Below are 17,384 nucleotides of genomic sequence, written 5' to 3' on the forward strand. Positions count from 1 at the left end.
TTTGATTCCACCCCCTTTAAATCAAATAGATTTAAACCCGCAAAAGATAGAGAGGGTAAAGCTATAAGGCTTTTCCAATTAAAATTTACAGCAGACAATGTTGTAAATTTTATACAGTTGTAATGCTTGCTGCAGTTGTACTGAAATGGGAACTATTGATCAGTCTGATTTCCCAGGGTACATGGCAGGGAGGGGCAAGGGGGGAATACAAGGTAATGTGCAAGCAAGAAACAAAACTTTCATTTGGAAAGCTTTCTATTATACTTTACTGCCCTCATTTGGTTCCTGACCCATCTTTTTAAGCAGAACAAACAAGGTCAATGCCTCTACCCGCAGGAGCAACACTCACCACTACAGGCAGCCAACAACTCCACACCTGTCTCTTCATTCAGAACAATGAGTTTCTGGTGCATTTCTTGTAAGGTTTATGCTAAATAACTCAAAGGTCTCTGAAGGAAGCTTCTAAAGCAAGGGTCAGCAACCTTTTTCAGCCGTGAGCCAGTCCACCGTCCCTCAGACCATGTGGTGGGCCGCACTATATTCTGGGGGTGGGGAATGAATGAATTCCTATGCTCCACAAATAACCCAGACATGCATTTTAAATAAAAGCACACATTATACTCATTGTAAAAACACGCTGATTCCCAGACTGTCTGTGGGCCGGATTAAGAAGGCAATTGGGCTGGATCCGGCCCCCGGGCCTTAGGTTGCCTACCCCTGTTCTAAAGCTTTTATGACCACAGTTCCACTAGTCCTATGCCTAGAAGGCATGGATCCGAGCATTTTTCTGCTTGTTCTGTGCTTTCTAGGCATAGATCTGAGTGGCTTTCTGTTTGCCCCACCACATCCTTGTAAAACTCACTCTTTAGCACTGAATCAGAGCAAATGTCAGTCCACAAAAAACTTGATTGACATTTTCTCCAATTCAGCGCTAAAAATCAGATTTTTCTGGGGGGAAGCAGCAGGACAAGTGGAAGTCTAGATGAGCCCTAACTCAGAAGAAACTGGGCCTCAAAAGATGCAGTCACGAGCTCCACATTAGATACCTTGGAGAAACGTCTATACAGTAGTGCTAAGCGAAGCCTTTTCTACTTCTAACATAACTTACAAAGCAACAGACACAATGTAAATTATGAAATATTCTCCCCATGGCCATCTAGTCCGTCCTTTTACCTCAATACAACTATCATCTTACTTTACTCTGGAATATATGTATTACTTTGTGTCAGTCCTTGAGCTGGTTCTGTCCAACCTCCTCTCTCAGCCCAGATCCTCATATTATAACCAAGTTCCTCTTCATTATAGTTCAGTTATTTTGCACAATTCTGGGCAATAAGTTGCTAAGAATGCAAACTAACGAGAAGCAAAAGTAACTCATGTAATTCCTGATAGATGTACCAACCTGCAATGGACACTGCTCAAAATGGTGCCCCTCTCCAGAATTACAAGGGAAGGGAATATGGCTCATGGAAAAGGAAAACCAATACTCCATGGTCAGAAAATACTAAATCAAATCAACTGAAAGCAAAATATGTTTGGCACGATCGATGTTACTTGTAGGTTTTGACTATCTCATTAATAAATCCATCATGCAAAAACGTGCCTGTGTTTTCCTCATTACGTTGTCAGATAGCTGCCACAAATCCCACCACACCATCTGCAGAAGCTGTTAACAGTCCACAAGAAAGACAAGACATTGCCACCCATGTGGCTTAGGTTCCTACATTTTAACTGGGAGTCCAGTAGTAGAAAAAACAATATTGGAGCCCAGTCAGGCATATTATTGCAGGCATTTTCAGCTGTATACATGGATGAAATAAGTAGAAATAAGTGCATGCTTTCCATTGTGTGTGTGCAGATTTAATCCCTTCATTGATTGGGAAGAGCCCCAACATGGAATACTCCCTTACATGCATTGGTGCACATGCACACACAGATATCTGATTCAGGCTGACATGCAGATAAAAACAGGCAGCACATAGTGGCTGGGACAAAAGTACTTGGGATGGTGGTGCCAATGGAATGGATGGGACATCTGTGAAGGCTGAACGCAATCTTTCCGACCACAGGAAAAAGCACATGGAGAGTAATTATAAATTATTAGTAATAATTATTAGTAATAATAAATTTAATATTAATATTACCAACAATAAAGCACATTTTTATAGTGAGCTCCAGAGTTTTCAAGAATTTTCACATCCTTACAGAAACCCCATAAGGTAGGCCAGTATCATTATTCACAAAGATTTCAAGGACTTCCAGTTAGCAGCTATAAATTGCCTCAAAATAATTCCATGTCTTCCTCTGTGGCTATCCCCCTTAAATATTCTCAAACTGCTATACAGTATTTGGAGATCAGAGAATCTAAGAGCTGGAGGATATTTCCAGTACCACTTGTCAAAGGAGCTGTGCAGGATCCAAATATATGGAAGATAACTGCTCTAACAGTCTGGCATCTCCAGCATCTGTCCTGAACATTACAGGGTTTTCTGAGATGAGTGCGAATCCTACAGTTCTATCCTTACCCACTGATAATCCCATCAACTGCTAGCTCTTCTTCCCTTCTCTCCAGTCATTCTTCTTAATCCTACTTGTAGGCTGCCTCTGTCTAGCCCAAGCACCCTTAATTTATAAAGGTAACCCTTTTGGTTGTATTATATCTTGGTTGTCTTGGCTAATTAACATCCTATACCTTTTGAATGTGTTTGTAGGAAGGGGTGGGGGGGAGGTTTATTTGATTATGTTTATATTATTTTTAATTATCTTTTTGGAGTTGTTTATCTTGTATTTATATGTTGTGAACTGTCCTTAGATCTATGGATGAAGGGTGGTATTCAAATTGAAATAACAGTAATAGTAATAGTAATAGTAATAATAATAATAATAATAATAATACAGTAATAATAATAATAATAATAATAATAATAATAATAATGTAAAGAACGTAAGAAGAGCCCTGCTGCATTCCTACAAACTTGATTCCTATATTGGCCAGGGAGATGTTTTTAAGAAATCCACAAGAATGACATTACATTTAAGAAATCCACAAGAATGACATTACAATAGTCCTCTCCTACTTTGCTTCCAGCAACAATGAACTACCGTAATCAGAGGCAATGTGCCTCTGATCCTGGAGGTGGTATATAATCACTGTGCCTAGTAGCTTCTGAAAGCCTTAGCCTTCACAGAAACATCTAATCCCCCTTTGAAAGCCATTGAAACTGATGACTGGCATCATCATATCATGCATCTAGGTGTTTTGCAATTGAAATACGTGCTGTGAAGAAAAATTATTTTATTCTATCCATCTTGGATGTCACACCATTCAGCTCCATAGTTTCTTTCTGGGTTCTAGTATTAGAAAGCAAGGCCAAGGTTGAGAGAGTACTAGTCTGCTACACAATAAATACAGGTGAGTTTTTATCTGGTAGCTCCTCAACACACACTTAGCTTCTACCTGGCAGCACCTCCATGTAGTATGAGAGCTTCCAGCAGATGCTGCTATTTTAAAGACTCTTCAGAAGCTCCAAGAACTAGAAACTTATTTCTGGTCAAATGAAGCATGTTGTCCTCAGGAATTTGACTTCCATGATCCACAGTACGATGGCAGCCACATGATAAACCAGCATGCCTGGCACACAGCCCACAAAGCAAAGGCATCCTGAAGAGCACCGAGTGCCCATCATTAACAAGCTATGTTCCTGGAAAGCAGCAATTTCAAACACACACACACACACTCCATAATCTAAACAGCTTTCTAGGGATGTAATATGCCCAGAATTAACCTACTGAAAATGAAAGTGTATTTAAACAAAAAGCAACACAGTCTATTGTTAAGATGAAAGGAGACACAGCCAAACAATGAGTAAATCCAATAATGAGAAAAATATAACAAAAGGCCCAGGATCCCAGCATCTGGCACAAGATACACTTTGTTGTAAACTGAATAGCAGTTTCCAAAACTGCTCCAAGCATCGTTCCTTTGCCAAGGCAGTAAACAGCTTTTATCAGCAATAATGATGGCATAATCCCAGCTAAAAAGGAAAGTAACATATGGCAGAAGCCCTACAAATACCATCCCAACAAAGTAGGGGGCATTTTTATTAAGGCGACCACTTGCAGAAAAACCTGCCAGATGACTTCTCTCTCCTCTTACCCTCCCCTCATTTTTTTTTATAAAAAAAAGGTTATCATCTTCGCTGTTTGAGCTAAATGTGGCATTAGGGAGTTTTAAACTAATGAGTTCATTTTTCTAGGAGGAGGGGGGAAAGAGGGTGAAGGGAGAGAGAGAGAGAGAGAGAGAAGAGAGAGAGAGAGAGAGAGAGAGAGAGAGAGAGAGAGAGAGAGAGAGAGATATTTCCCTGGATCTGACAGATGACAAGGAAACCTACATAGTCTTGTGAAATGCATGTGCATGTTTGCACATGTTTAACATGGTTTTGGTGAAAGCTGTGTAATATTTAACCTGAATACTGGGTTGAATGTATGTCTTTTTGAACAAACAAGAGGGGAAAGACAGATAAGAATCCTATTTAAGTGTTTAAAGACAACACACTGAAGATGTTGCTTAAGACTCACTATGCTTTACTTCAAACCCTCCCCTCCCCCTTTTAAAAAAGGATGGACCGCCAATGTGTCTGGGATGAAGGTCATGATTTTCTAGTAGACTTATAAAATGTGCCGTGTCAAAATAATGTTTTTAATAGTCAATTTGTGCCCCTTATTTTTCTATAAACATTACCTCTGACCCCAAGTGCTATCACTACAGTGGCACCTCTGGTTATGAATGCTTCTGGTTAAGAACACTTCAGGTTAAGAGCTCCGCTAACCTGGAAGTAGCTGCTGCTGGTTGCGAACTTTGCCCCAGGATGTGAACAGAAATCTCACGCCAGAGACACGCGCACAGCAGGAGGCCCCGTTAGCGAAAGCACGCCTCAGGATAAGAACGATTTCAGCTTAAGAACGGACCTCTGGAATGAATTAAGTTCATAACCAGAGGTACCACTGTATTTTAGACCTGCACACTCAGCATGCCATTATTTAGAAATATTATGGTTTCCTAATTAACATGCTAATTATTTTGCACTATACATTTGCTATGTTGTTGAACAAACATACAGCACAAACTGGTGTTTACCCCAATGAAGAAAGCAAGGAAAGTGTGCACTAATTTCCCCACCTACCCCCACCCCTTGACATCTTTACCGATAATATTTTTTTCAGACTGAAAAGTGTATCTACGAGCTGCTCTTGCTGATGCGCACTGCAGTTTACCACGGTGTCTATATTTCTGTTGTCAGATTTTATAGTATCTTCCTTCATTAAACCTATCAAGTTTTCCTTTTGATCATGCAACCAAGGCTAGAAGACAGATATCTTCCTGGAACAGAGCAGTCTGCCAAGTCTTCCTCAAGACCAGCTTTAACCTCCCTATTGATTTTTTCAACACTGCAGCCATTCATTGTTTGTGACATTTGGCTGTCGGCTCTTTAACACCCTTCAACCAAATCAATTTCATATTTTTGTCAATGCTCTGCAAGGAGGATAGTGAGCAAAATGGGAAGAGACTTTTAGCTTGATTTAGAATGTTGATTTTTGTGCACTAGTTTTGTTTTGACTTTGTTTTTTCATCACCAATTTTTACAAGCCATATTAAGTTAATGCAACATTGTTTTCCTAAGTAGACTGAATACTAAAGGAAAGAGGGAGGAGAGGAGATTACTGTAACTACCATTGTGTTCCTGCAAACTAATATGTACACGAGACAAAATGTTTGTCAATTAAAATTGTTTTAAACTAAATCCCAGGCCAATTTAATTTAAATACTGAGTTGATTTTAAATCAGAAGTATGTGTATGTGTGTATATATATAAAATTTGTGCCTGGAAAGGGGTGGGAAGAGAGTATCAATGAGGGAAGAGGTAACCTATGTCATCATTTCTAGAGCTAGTCCAGTGAAAAGAGCTCTGGTTTTCAGCCCTGAAAGCTAACAACCCCCATTCCAGCTGTATAGTTAACCTTTTGCACGTCAGTTATACTGGATGTGAATTTGCTTCAGGTCCAATTCAAAATGCTGCTTTTAACTTTTAAAGCCCTGCATTTTGGGGAAAATGGAATGTGAATATATAAATAAACAAAATACAGGTATTCAACAATGTCATCACAATATACGATAGGCATGGAGCTTACCAGCAAAAACTGGCCAAGCTATGCTAAAACAACAACATACAAGTGCAGGAGATAGCGCTAGAGTGAACACAGAGGAATAGTCTGGCACCAAAAAGATAATTTAGCCCTCCTTTAAGTGAGATGGCCAGAATGCCCTACTTTACAGACAATGTTTCTGTGTTTGAATATGTCCTCTATTTGAAGGGCTATTCCTTCCAAGTCTGCTTTGAAGAGAAAAAGAGAGCAGAAGCCTCAGTGTGGCCCATCAGCAGTTAGCATCTGGACAGCAGACCAAGAAGACACACATGCCAACTGGTCACAGTCTTCCCCTTAAATGTGAGAGGCTTGCCAGCTCAGCTGCTAGAGGATGAGACTCAGAGCTGTGGGTTCAAACCCCACATCGGGTGAAAGATTCCTGCATTGCAGAGGGTTGGACTGGATGATGCTTGTGGTCCCTACCAACTCTATGAGTCCATGATTCCATGCAATTATAATTATTATGTCTAAATTTTAATCTAGACATATAATTACTATATGCAAATCCAAGTTTCTTCTATTCTCTGTAATCTGTGTCTACAAGGCTCTCTATCAAAACCATCACATCACAAGTGTCTTGGGAGTTGAGATATGCTAGTATGCTAAGAGCAAAGTTTTCCTAGTAGCACATAGTATTTGCTCCCAAGTATGCAGCAGGGTGCCAAATCTTCCACTCATCCTTGTCAACAGAGAAAGAGTTGATTGGCCTTAATCATGTTTCTCAACCCAGCAAAGATTCCATAAATGCACAAGGTCATTCCACCCTGCATCTTGCAGGCAAAAGTAGTTTAGGTTCAACAAGACCCATAAACCACCCCTGGAGCACATACCACTTATTCATCAGAACCTGAGGATGCATGCATGTCTGGAGGGTGGTGTGACAAGGCAAAATATAGGAATATTAACACACCTTAAATGGTGTTATATGGTACACCTTTTCTGCTTGGTATACAAAAGTTTATAGACCCAACACCAAAGTGAAATCTCAGAATTCACAAGTCTATTCACTCTCCCTTGCTGTCCCCATATGCCTGGAATGATACAGTGGTACCTTGGTTTATGAACTTAATCTGTTCCAAAAGTCCGTTCTTAAACCAAAGTGTTTTTAAACCAAGGTGTGCTTTCCCATAGCAGCGGGGGACTCAATTTACAAATGGAACACACTCAACAGGAAGCCTCACATGTTCTTATTCCAAGTTCACAAACCAAAACACCTACTTCTGGGTTTGCAGCATTCTTAAACCAAGTTGTTCATAAACTAAGCTGTTCTTAAACCAAGGTACCACTGTATCTCTCAGAACACCTACAACATGCTGCCTTCCCCACACCCCACTACTTTAAATCTGAAATGAAAACCTCCCTACCTCTTATGCAAAGCCCTTAATCCTCACCCTGCCCCGCAACAGAAACAAAGCTAAGCACTTGTAACTCCATTTGCTCAAATTCATCCCTTCTCAGTCTGAATTTAGATGGCAAGCTCTTCAAGGGCAGGGATCTCTTATGTTTACAATACTCAGTAAAGAGCAACACACATGGTGAACATTTTATAAATATATTTATAGAAATTATTTCACCTTTCACTGCAAATGGCTCAAGATGGCTTTCAAATAGAAAACACAGTTCTAAACAGCCATAAACAGCAAAACAGCAAATAAAAATATAAAGCCAGCCACTAAATAAACAGGACAACACTGTGTTACAATATTAAGTATAGGTACACACACAAAGCCAACACACATAATGAAACATGCATTAAAATATAAGCTGAAGACTTCTCCAGTTTGATGCATGAAGAACAGTTCTCTCTGCTTTGAAGAAAAAAACTTGTTAAAAGATTTGCGTTTCTGCAAGTATTTGCAGAACACACAAAGACCACATCAACACTGACTGCTTTGGTTTCTAAGAACTATTAACCAGCACCCAAATTCATAAAATACCTAAATACTACAAAAAAAATCTTCTTCAGCACTTAGTGAAGGTTCTGCAATTATTGTTTTTTAGTGTGAGGTTTCACCAAAATTGCCAGAAACCATCCCTGTGACATGTACCTCTTTCTTTAGGGTGTATCAAGTAATTCCAAAGACCTCTGAGCAAACTCTTATCACCAAGATGGTCAGTTGCCCTCTACACATCTGCACATTACATGAATGGCTTCCAACAAGCTTTCAGGTTCTCTCTATTTAGGAACCAAACCTTTAACCCACCCTATTTCCTACTATCAGCTCCGTCAGCTCCAGAGCAGATAAGCTCTCTCTTTTTGTTTTTAGGGTCATCCCAGACTGGGTGCTTTTTATTGCTGGTGTGCTGTGCATCATGTAATTTATGCAGTAATAGTACAATAGTGGTGGATTGACCACCCACATATCATTTCACTTTATTAGCAATCCATTTACCGTAAACAGTAACTTAAATAAAAGGTACCAATACCAAAACTACATCAAAATCAAAATCAGGAGTAGGTCAGCAATAAAAACACCATTGTCAGTGATGTTAACCCTTCCCAGAAACTCTTCCCAGTAGGTCTTGCCCCAATGAGGCAGTTGCGAGGACTGAAGGTCCCTGTCTTCCCACTGCTAAGGCTCCTCTCCTGGTCCCTCCCCCAACAGCCTAAGACTCTGTCACCTTGTGTCTCAGTGCTCCATACTCTTCATTTATCTGCATGTTCTAGATGACCAGGGGGAAGGGAAGCCGGTTGCTGCAGGAAGGGTAAACTCCTTGGCTTCTTCAGCAGCCTGCTTCATCCTTGTCTCTTGGCCCACCTCCTCTTCTGCTTCTGAGCCTGGACTGCTCTCTGCCCAGCTTCTTCCTGCTCAGTAAACCCTGTTGCCTCTTCAGCTTCCAGCACCTCCTCCTCCTCCCAGTCTGCTCCCTCTTCTCCTTCTGACCACACATCACCGTCCCACCACCAATCCCCTGGCTCTGAGCCCCTGTGGGTTTCCTTGGGGATTCCTCAGTGGTCCCTCCCACTACTCCTCTGCATCCAGCCAATCCATGACACACAGGGTGTAAGTTCCATCATTATGGTGCTATTACTGAGAAACCTCTGCCGCTTGAACCCATTTGTGAATGGAGAGAGCAGAGAATAAGGTCTCAGAGACTGAACTTAAAAGGTGGGCAGGTTCATCTTGGAGCAAGCAAACAAGAATGGAGAGAGGAAATGCTGCCCTATTTCAAAGCTGCCGAAGTCAAAACACCTCTTTACTTTCCATGTAAAAAGAAAAAAGAAATCTTACAAAACCCATGAAGTACCATTTACTTCCTTCTTGAAACCATTCTAGTGCTTCATCATCTTCTGTAGGAATCTGGAGATATGGAATACATCAATGAAAGCCAGCCCTTTTCCCACTGAAAATCACCAAGCAGCTGATGAAAGCCGTCTTCAAATTGCTGGGAAGCAGCAGCAGCAGCAGCAGCTGGGCCCTCTCATCAAAATATATTTAGAGATTTTTAAAAGATCATCTCAACGGACTGCTGAGCCTGGCATCCCTTTTAGAGCCAGGAGGCACAATCTGAGGTGTTAAGGAAGAAGAAGGGGAGATGGAAAACTCCCCCTTTTAAAGTTGGGAGTTTATATTTTAATAGTGTTCTATTAAAATGAGAATTTCAGGAATGCTCTCAGTGTTTACATCAAGGCTCTTTACAGCAAATCCAGTCGTGGTGTGTGTGTGTGTGATAAATAAAAACACAAACATTCATCCATAGAACAGAACCATTAAAAAGGCAGATTAATAGCCTGACAGTTCGAACAGCTTCTCTGGAGCCATTAGGCACCATGGTGCAAATACGTACTCCGGGCATTTCTGAAAAGAGCATTAATGGCATGATGGACTGTAACCACCGCACTCCCATACACCTGGATTTATGCTGTTTATTTGGAATGCCTATACGCACCATATGCTCAGCAAATATTTTTATGGAAGCAGTTACTGAGTGTAAGGATCACACAGCTGGTACAGGCTTCCTGCCCCAGGGAGAGAAGAAAGGGAGGCACGACTATCTTTCAAGATTGAGGAAGGGTATGATTTAAAAAAAGCCATGCATGTTTAGGATAAGAAAATAGACCTTCAGCTGCCCAGCACAAGGAATGGAAATGCAGCTCTTTTAGCAAAAACAGCACAGATCACCTGGGGTGGTGGGGTGGGGATGTCCTTCAGAGTTGCTCCTGAACTATTTTTAAACAGCTGATAAAATTGGAGAGGCTTGTATTTAAACTATGTCAGCCTCAAGGACATGAAGGACAGTGATTGCAGAAAGTGACACACAGGGATGTGTGTGTGGAAAGCAGAGTGAAGGCACAAGATATCCACTCCATATTTGACCCAGAGCACTGACTGCTACTGAGTTCTGTAACACAACACATGTGTTCCATGCCATAGGCTAAAACTTATAGAAGGGCTTACAAACAGGAATTGTGGGGTGTGCACTATCAGTGTGGGAAGGCTAGGCTGCTAGAGTCCAGACTTGGGGTAGTGTGACCAACTGCACTACAAATCCAGAAGAAAAATTATGTACCTCAAGTCCAATTGAAAGTACATTGGGACAGCAGAGGGAGGAATTCCTGCTTCTGCTTTTCAGAGCCAAGCCAACTAACCAGCAGCTGTCTTTAGAAGTTTGCACTCAAACTGCTTCCCTCAAAGCATGTTAAATGCTACCTTATCATCCCTACATACCTCCTCTTTCACAACTCCCATCATTCCTGTTCATCAACTATGGAGGGTGAGGTTAATGGAAATTGGAGTCCTAATGACATATGGAAGGCCACAGGTTTCCTATTCCCACACCGGCTGCAAAAAGTGGAAATCTGATAGCTTGTTTAATTAATATGTATATACTATGTCATCTGCAAAGTAGCAGTTGGTAGTGCAAAAATAAATTGTAAAAACCATTAAAAAGTAATCTTAAAAATCACCCATCCAAAATGGTGTTGTTGTTTTTAATTGATAACATTCCCAGGGTAAGGTGAAGGTAAAGAACCCCTGGATGGTTAAGTCCAGTCAAAGGTGACTATGGAGTGTGGCACTCATCTCTGCTTTCAGGCCGAGGGAGCCGGCGTTTGTACACAGACAGCTCTTTCCAGGTCATGTGGCCATCATGACTAAACCACTTCTGGAGTAACGGAGGACTGTGATGAATGCCAGAGTGCACGGAAACACCATTTACCTTCCCGCTGCAGTGGTACCTATTTATCTACTTGCACTGGTATGCTTTCAAACTGCTAGGGTATCGGAGGTGATGCTCTGATTGAATACAAAAAGTGTTCAATGACACTTAAAAACCAATAGATCTATAGTGGCATAAGCTTTTGTTTACTAGACCCCAATTGTCAGGTATTCTTGTGTCTATAAACTTAACTACATAAGAATTACTTGGATCCAAAACAAAAGGGTTGTTTCTGAATTAGCAGAAAAGCATCATGTGGCAATATGTGATGCCAAATGCAGGGAGGTTCATTTATTTGCTCAAGACTTTGTACAACCACTTTTCAAAACCTTTTATGGCCCACTATTTTCATATGCTACAGACTGGATCTTCCTTAATCGCCATGTCATAATATAATGCAGCCCTTGATGTTATTTGCTGCACTACAAGAAGACTTTCACTAGCTTGAACAAAAATTCAAATGTACATAAGGTGAAATGGCATTTTCTCATAGTCCTGTGAATCAAAGCCAACACTTATACTTGAGTATTAGTAACCCCGTCCAGTCTATAAAAGTAACACTGAGCAGAAACTCAGGAAGAAGTGGGATGCATGCTTATATTCCCTTCTCAGCATCTGTAAACTCCCTTTTCACTTACTTTCACGTGGAGAGAAGAAAAATGCTTCTTCGAATGTTTTTATATGGATAGTTTTTAAGACAGACAGATGCTTTCTAGGTACATGACATGAAGCTGTATAAAAGCAAATCTGCCCTGGACATCCTAGCCATACTGAAAATATTGCAGCTGCCAGCTTTGTTTTGTTTTTCTTGTTTCTTTTTGGCCTGTTCTGTGTAAGATGTGCTCTTAAAGACTCTGTGCTAATATCCAGGTGTCCTAGCCATTTTTCCTGTCCTGCCTTTTTCTGAACTCTGCTTCTAAAAATGGAAGTAATTTTTGACTTGCCCTTATTTATTTCTGGCATCTGGTTTCAAGCAAGTGATTGAGTTTCAGACCACTTATTCCGAATCAAATAAAGAAGATAAGAAATATTTATCTGCACAGGACCCCTAAACTTACAACCCACTCAGGAACACAAACAGATTACAGAATTTCTAAAAGTTAAATCAAAAAATGAACTTACTGAATCCAGCTACTTTGAAGAAGGGACTGCTTATTTATGTATCATTTTAAGAGGAAATTGAGAGGCCATTAGGCAGCTCAATATCACACTTGCTCACACTACCTAGTTTTGCATCATCCTTGCTGCCAAGGAGGAACCAATGGCCAGCCTGGATGGAATCAACACATAAGGTTCTTCCCAGCTAGCCTCACATGGGCTCCCCACATGGGGGAGCAGTTCATGACACAAAGTGAACTCTACTCTACAGAAATTGGGCTCTGGTGGCACGGCAACAGCAGGAGGCCCCATTAGCTAAAGTGATGCTTCAGGTTAAGAACAGTTTCAGGTTAAGAACGGACCTGCGGAACGAATTAAGTACGTAACCTGAGGTACCACTGTACTGATGGGGTCTGAGGTGGCAGTGTCAAAGCTATGAAAGGGGTTCATGCTAGGGTCATTAAGAAAGGAATCAAACAATAAAACTGATAATATTGTAATGCTTTTATACAAAGTGATTGTATAACCACACTTGGAATGCCCCATAGTATAGGATCTGGTTGATACTAAGGGAAACAGCATGCTAGACTAGATGAGCTTTCGGGGCAGTCCAGCAGGACTATTTTTATGTTCATATATACCTCCGGGTGCAAGTAGATAAATAGGGACCACTTACCAGCGGGAAGGTAAACAGCGTTTCCGTGTGCGGCTCTGGCTCGCCAGAGCAGCGATGTCACGCTGGCCACGTGACCCGGAAGTGTCTCCGGACAGCGCTGGCCCCTGGCCTCTTAAGTGAGATGGGCGCACAACCCCAGAGTCTGTCAAGACTGGCCCGTACGGGCAGGGGTACCTTTACCTTTACCTTTTATAAGAAAAAAAACTAGCAGCTTGAAAAATGTTAAAGGTATGTGCTGTGTCCATTATATGAGTACCCAGGGGCCCTTGTTGGTGCTACCGTTCCAGCTTAGGATCTAAGTACGTACATCTAGAGGTCTTCAAAATGACACACCCAGCCATACTGGTTTAGGCAAAACATACACCTAAGTCTACAAAAACAAAAACATGACAGTGTACAAGGAGGGAAATGGAAGAATTTCTAAACTGACCTAAGAACATGAGAGCTTTCTGGATCAGGCCAGTGGTCCATCTAGTCCAATATCCTGTTCTCACAATGGCTAACAAAATGCCAGTGGCCAGGCCTTCTTAAAATGAAAACAAAGCAAATTAAATATATCTTCCTTATATGCTTTGGGGATCAGAAATATCCTACCAGGGTACAAGGCAGAGAAAACCAAAATGTGTGTATGGCTTTGTCTTTAAGTACATGGTGCTGCCCTGGCTTGCTACCCCCCCCCACAGCCCCCAGAGCAATGAGGGATGCTCTGTTATTACAAGCTCAGGATATTCTATTATTCCACAATGTGATTCCCCTCCAATGTCCTCTATCCTTAACATTTTTGAAAAACAGACTGCGTGTTTGATGCTGTCTTTGCCTCAAAATAGTCTGCTCTTGTTTACCCAGGAGTAGAGCTTCAAATACTATATTCTCACATTTTCAAATCACTGTAGACACCTGAGACAAAAAGTGTCCCCAAAGCTGCCTGCACAGGCTACATGCTGGTCACTCTTTCTTGTCAAGACTGATTTATTACCTCCTTGCTGTTCAATTTCACATTTTGTCCTCATCATATCCGTGCCTCATGATCATTCCAGGCTGACCCTTGTAGGGCAGGCAAGGAATATTGATAAAACAATTATCTGTTAGCCGTTCATTTGATTTTCCATTTCAATTACGGATTGCACGAGGCAAAAGGAAAAAGATTGCATCATTGATTTTTCCCTACCTTACAACAGTAAAGAGTTGCTTTGATGGTTGTAAAATGAATGCTACTCAACCATGCTTTTAAAGGTCATATGGTTTCATTTTACTGTATTTTTAAAAAAATTAAAAGCCCCCAAATATACAACTGTTAAGGGTCAGAACTGGGTCAGCAGATGGGACAACTGGATAATTTTCTCAAAGTTGGTTTTTTAAAAGCTTTTTCTCACTGCTTGAATGAGGGTGGAAACCCATGAATTTGCTCTGATATGGTTACAATTAATATGATTTATTTTCACCTTTCCAAAACTCTGCTGAATTATTTTCAGTAATTATGGAGAAATGGTCTGAAGGCGCCATCTCTGAAGCTGAGCAGATCTAGGACTAGCCAGTTTTCTGGATAGGAGACTGGCCTGTGTATGCTGCTCTGTGGTCCTTGGAGGGAGGCCAGGACACAAAGTGAGTGAGCTATGGTAATCTATTCCCATAAACAAAAAAATAAGTAAAATTTAGTGGTATTACCCACAGGGACTGGAAAAATCCCCAGTGAAAACTAGAGGTGAAAGAGGCAAGACATAGCCTAAAAGGCTACTAAGTGAAAGCTTGCTAGGGTAATTACCTCAAGAAAGCTTAGAGCTACTGCTACTGTTTTTGCAGCTGTCAAGTGAACTGTGCAGGACAGCACTCATCCTGCTACCTTGAGGCATGCACAGAGAATCACAGAGCTCTCCCTAAGGGAAGGAGCAGGACAGCTTGCTCCTTAGCTCTTCCAGAGTTGTATTCTACATGGCCAAAGAACTGCTTGCTGGACTACACTGAGGTCACAAAGAAGTAAACAAAAGTAACATGCAAATGAGTATCATGTATGCAAGTGTTCCAAGGTTACCTGCAAGATACTCTGCATGCAGCTAGAGAGATATTGAGCACACTAGAACTGGAAAGTGATACCGAGTTCATTTAGATTGCCCTATGCTTGCTCAAAATGAATAAAATAAATAAAACCTGCAGCAGCTTCGTATGCTTTGAGGTTTTTCTTTAGTCCAGGCCATCTACAGAGCACCAAAGAGACTATTATCCCTTGCTAAATATAACTATGTTAAAATTTCACCTGAGAGGATGATAATATGCTCTCACTAGCCAGTGATCCAGGACGGTCACACATTTAAACAGAAATGGTGCTCAACCTACTACACTTCATTACGGTTCAGCGCTTGGTACAACTCTAGTGGGATTTTCACATGGTCGACCTTAAGAAAAGTTCAGCCTTTGATCAAGGTTTAAAGCTCCTGGAACAGCAGTGGTAACACGAAAGCGTTTCCATTTTCTGTGCCATAAGGTGCCTCTGTTGATCTCCTTAAAGCCCTAGAGTTTTCTTCCAAGCCCGGATTACGCTCAGCAATTAAGGTAATGAACTAGCTGAGGTAACAAGGCATAATGATCTCTTTTGTCCTTTGAATTCTTATGAACTTCCCTTGTTCACAATGAGGAAAAACCAAACATGCTAGATGCAGTTTAAAGCTATGGGTGGTGTTGTGTGGTTTTTTGTTTTGTTTTTTAAAAAGGGAGAGACAGATTACTTCCATTATGCCTTCATGGTTTGATGTTTTTAATTTAAAACACCTGTAATATTTAAGCACACCAAAATACTCACACTCTGAGTATGCTAGCTTACATTCTTGTAATATTTTGACACGTTGCAAGTTATTATTTTAATGCCTGAAAAGATAATGTGATGAATCCACTGAAAATACATCAAAATATATGTATGTGGGCCTGTGTCTCACTTTTTAGTTCCAAAACAGTGAATTCTTACAAAATAAATACCCAAAGCGTACAACAGAGCAGGCGTGCACAGCTAAGAATGATTGAGACTGCACAGAGGAAGAACAATAATGAGAAGACCACAAGCACATTTACTGCAGTCCACTAAGTGTTGCTTCTGCGCAATCTCCATTCATTTCAAGAGGGGGCGATGCTGGAGAAACGCATGGCAGCACTCAGTGGGCTGCAAACATTTTCTGTCTGTCCACAGCAGAACTTTGACATCAAATCAACTCTTCATCATTAATGTGCTTTTTCTAGAGAAGAATCAGTTCCGAACAGAGATATCCAAATAGAAGAAGGTCCACTTCAAGATTTTATTTACTTATTTGGAAGCAGCTAGCCTACTATTTATTGTTTTTTTTTTTACTCCCCCCCTTTTTTTTTGCATGCTATAAACCTTTTTCCTGTGCTTTGCAGAATCCACTGCACTCTGATCTTTCATCTTAACACATTCCCAGCCCCAAATTTCACTTCAATCTCACCTCATCTCTCCATACTACATTAACCCCTGGCAATTGCCTTCCAAATGACCCCATTAAGCTGTAATTGCCTCAGCAGGCCTGCACTTTCGCTTGTAATTCTGTACCTCTCATCTCCCAGACGTTCTCTCAGCATCATTTCATGTTCTGGCTCCCTTCACCGAGCTCAGCTTATGACCTCGCTGCACCGTGGCCGAAATGACTACTAAAAGCATCACGGAGACGGAATTCCATTACTTATTTTTTTAAAAGTTCTCCCATGCCCCTAATGTAATATTCTTTGGGGACTGTTGTCAAGGATACCAAGCACCAGCCATTAAGACCTTTTGTTTCCCCAAGGCATTTTGTCTTTTATTAATAAATAAATAAATAAAGATAAAGGGAAGCTCATTCTCTCTTCCCACCACCACCCTGGAAACACAGCCTGTGTATTCTATCTGAGACGCTGCAGACTGGGAGTCACACATGTAAGGAAAGGACAAGCATGTTTCATGCTATAAAGTCATCATTTAAAAAACAACAAGATTTTCAAAACGGCATTTATTTGTAATTAACTGCACATATTCTACCATTGCGCCTGCAATGAATAGAGAGGCTCAGATCTACACAGGCACAGATGAAGGCAGCAGGGGTTTCAAGAAAGCAGGGGATAATGAGAATGAAACCCATCCTCCTTCCGACCAAAGAAAATGAAGAATTTGTCAACAGGAATCCCCAAAACTGGCACAAGAGGAATGCAAACTGCGAATTCTCCAACGAAGGTTGCAGGTTCTCCCATGCCAACCACATTGCAGAATCAT

The 17,384-nt window shown here is 41.0% G+C and overlaps 1 protein-coding gene across 9 annotated transcripts in view; it reads right to left on the reverse strand.

Moving 5' to 3' along the window:
* PBX3 (PBX homeobox 3) overlaps positions 1-17,384 on the reverse strand; it is a 240,090-nt gene that overhangs the window by 127,906 nt on the left and 94,800 nt on the right. Inside the window, exon 1 of one of the 9 annotated variants that reach the window (XM_079962175.1) lies at positions 16,692-16,713. The exons of the other annotated variants lie outside the window; for them this stretch is intronic. Within the exon in view, the coding sequence (XP_079818301.1) occupies positions 16,692-16,698 (7 nt within the window). The 5' untranslated portion in view covers positions 16,699-16,713. Of the gene's footprint in view, positions 1-16,691; positions 16,714-17,384 lie in introns of those variants that run through there. 9 annotated transcript variants of the gene reach the window in all.

The sequence above is a fragment of the Podarcis cretensis genome (genome assembly GCF_951804945.1).
Source record: "Podarcis cretensis genome assembly, chromosome: Z".
Classification (NCBI taxonomy): domain Eukaryota; kingdom Metazoa; phylum Chordata; class Lepidosauria; order Squamata; family Lacertidae; genus Podarcis; species Podarcis cretensis.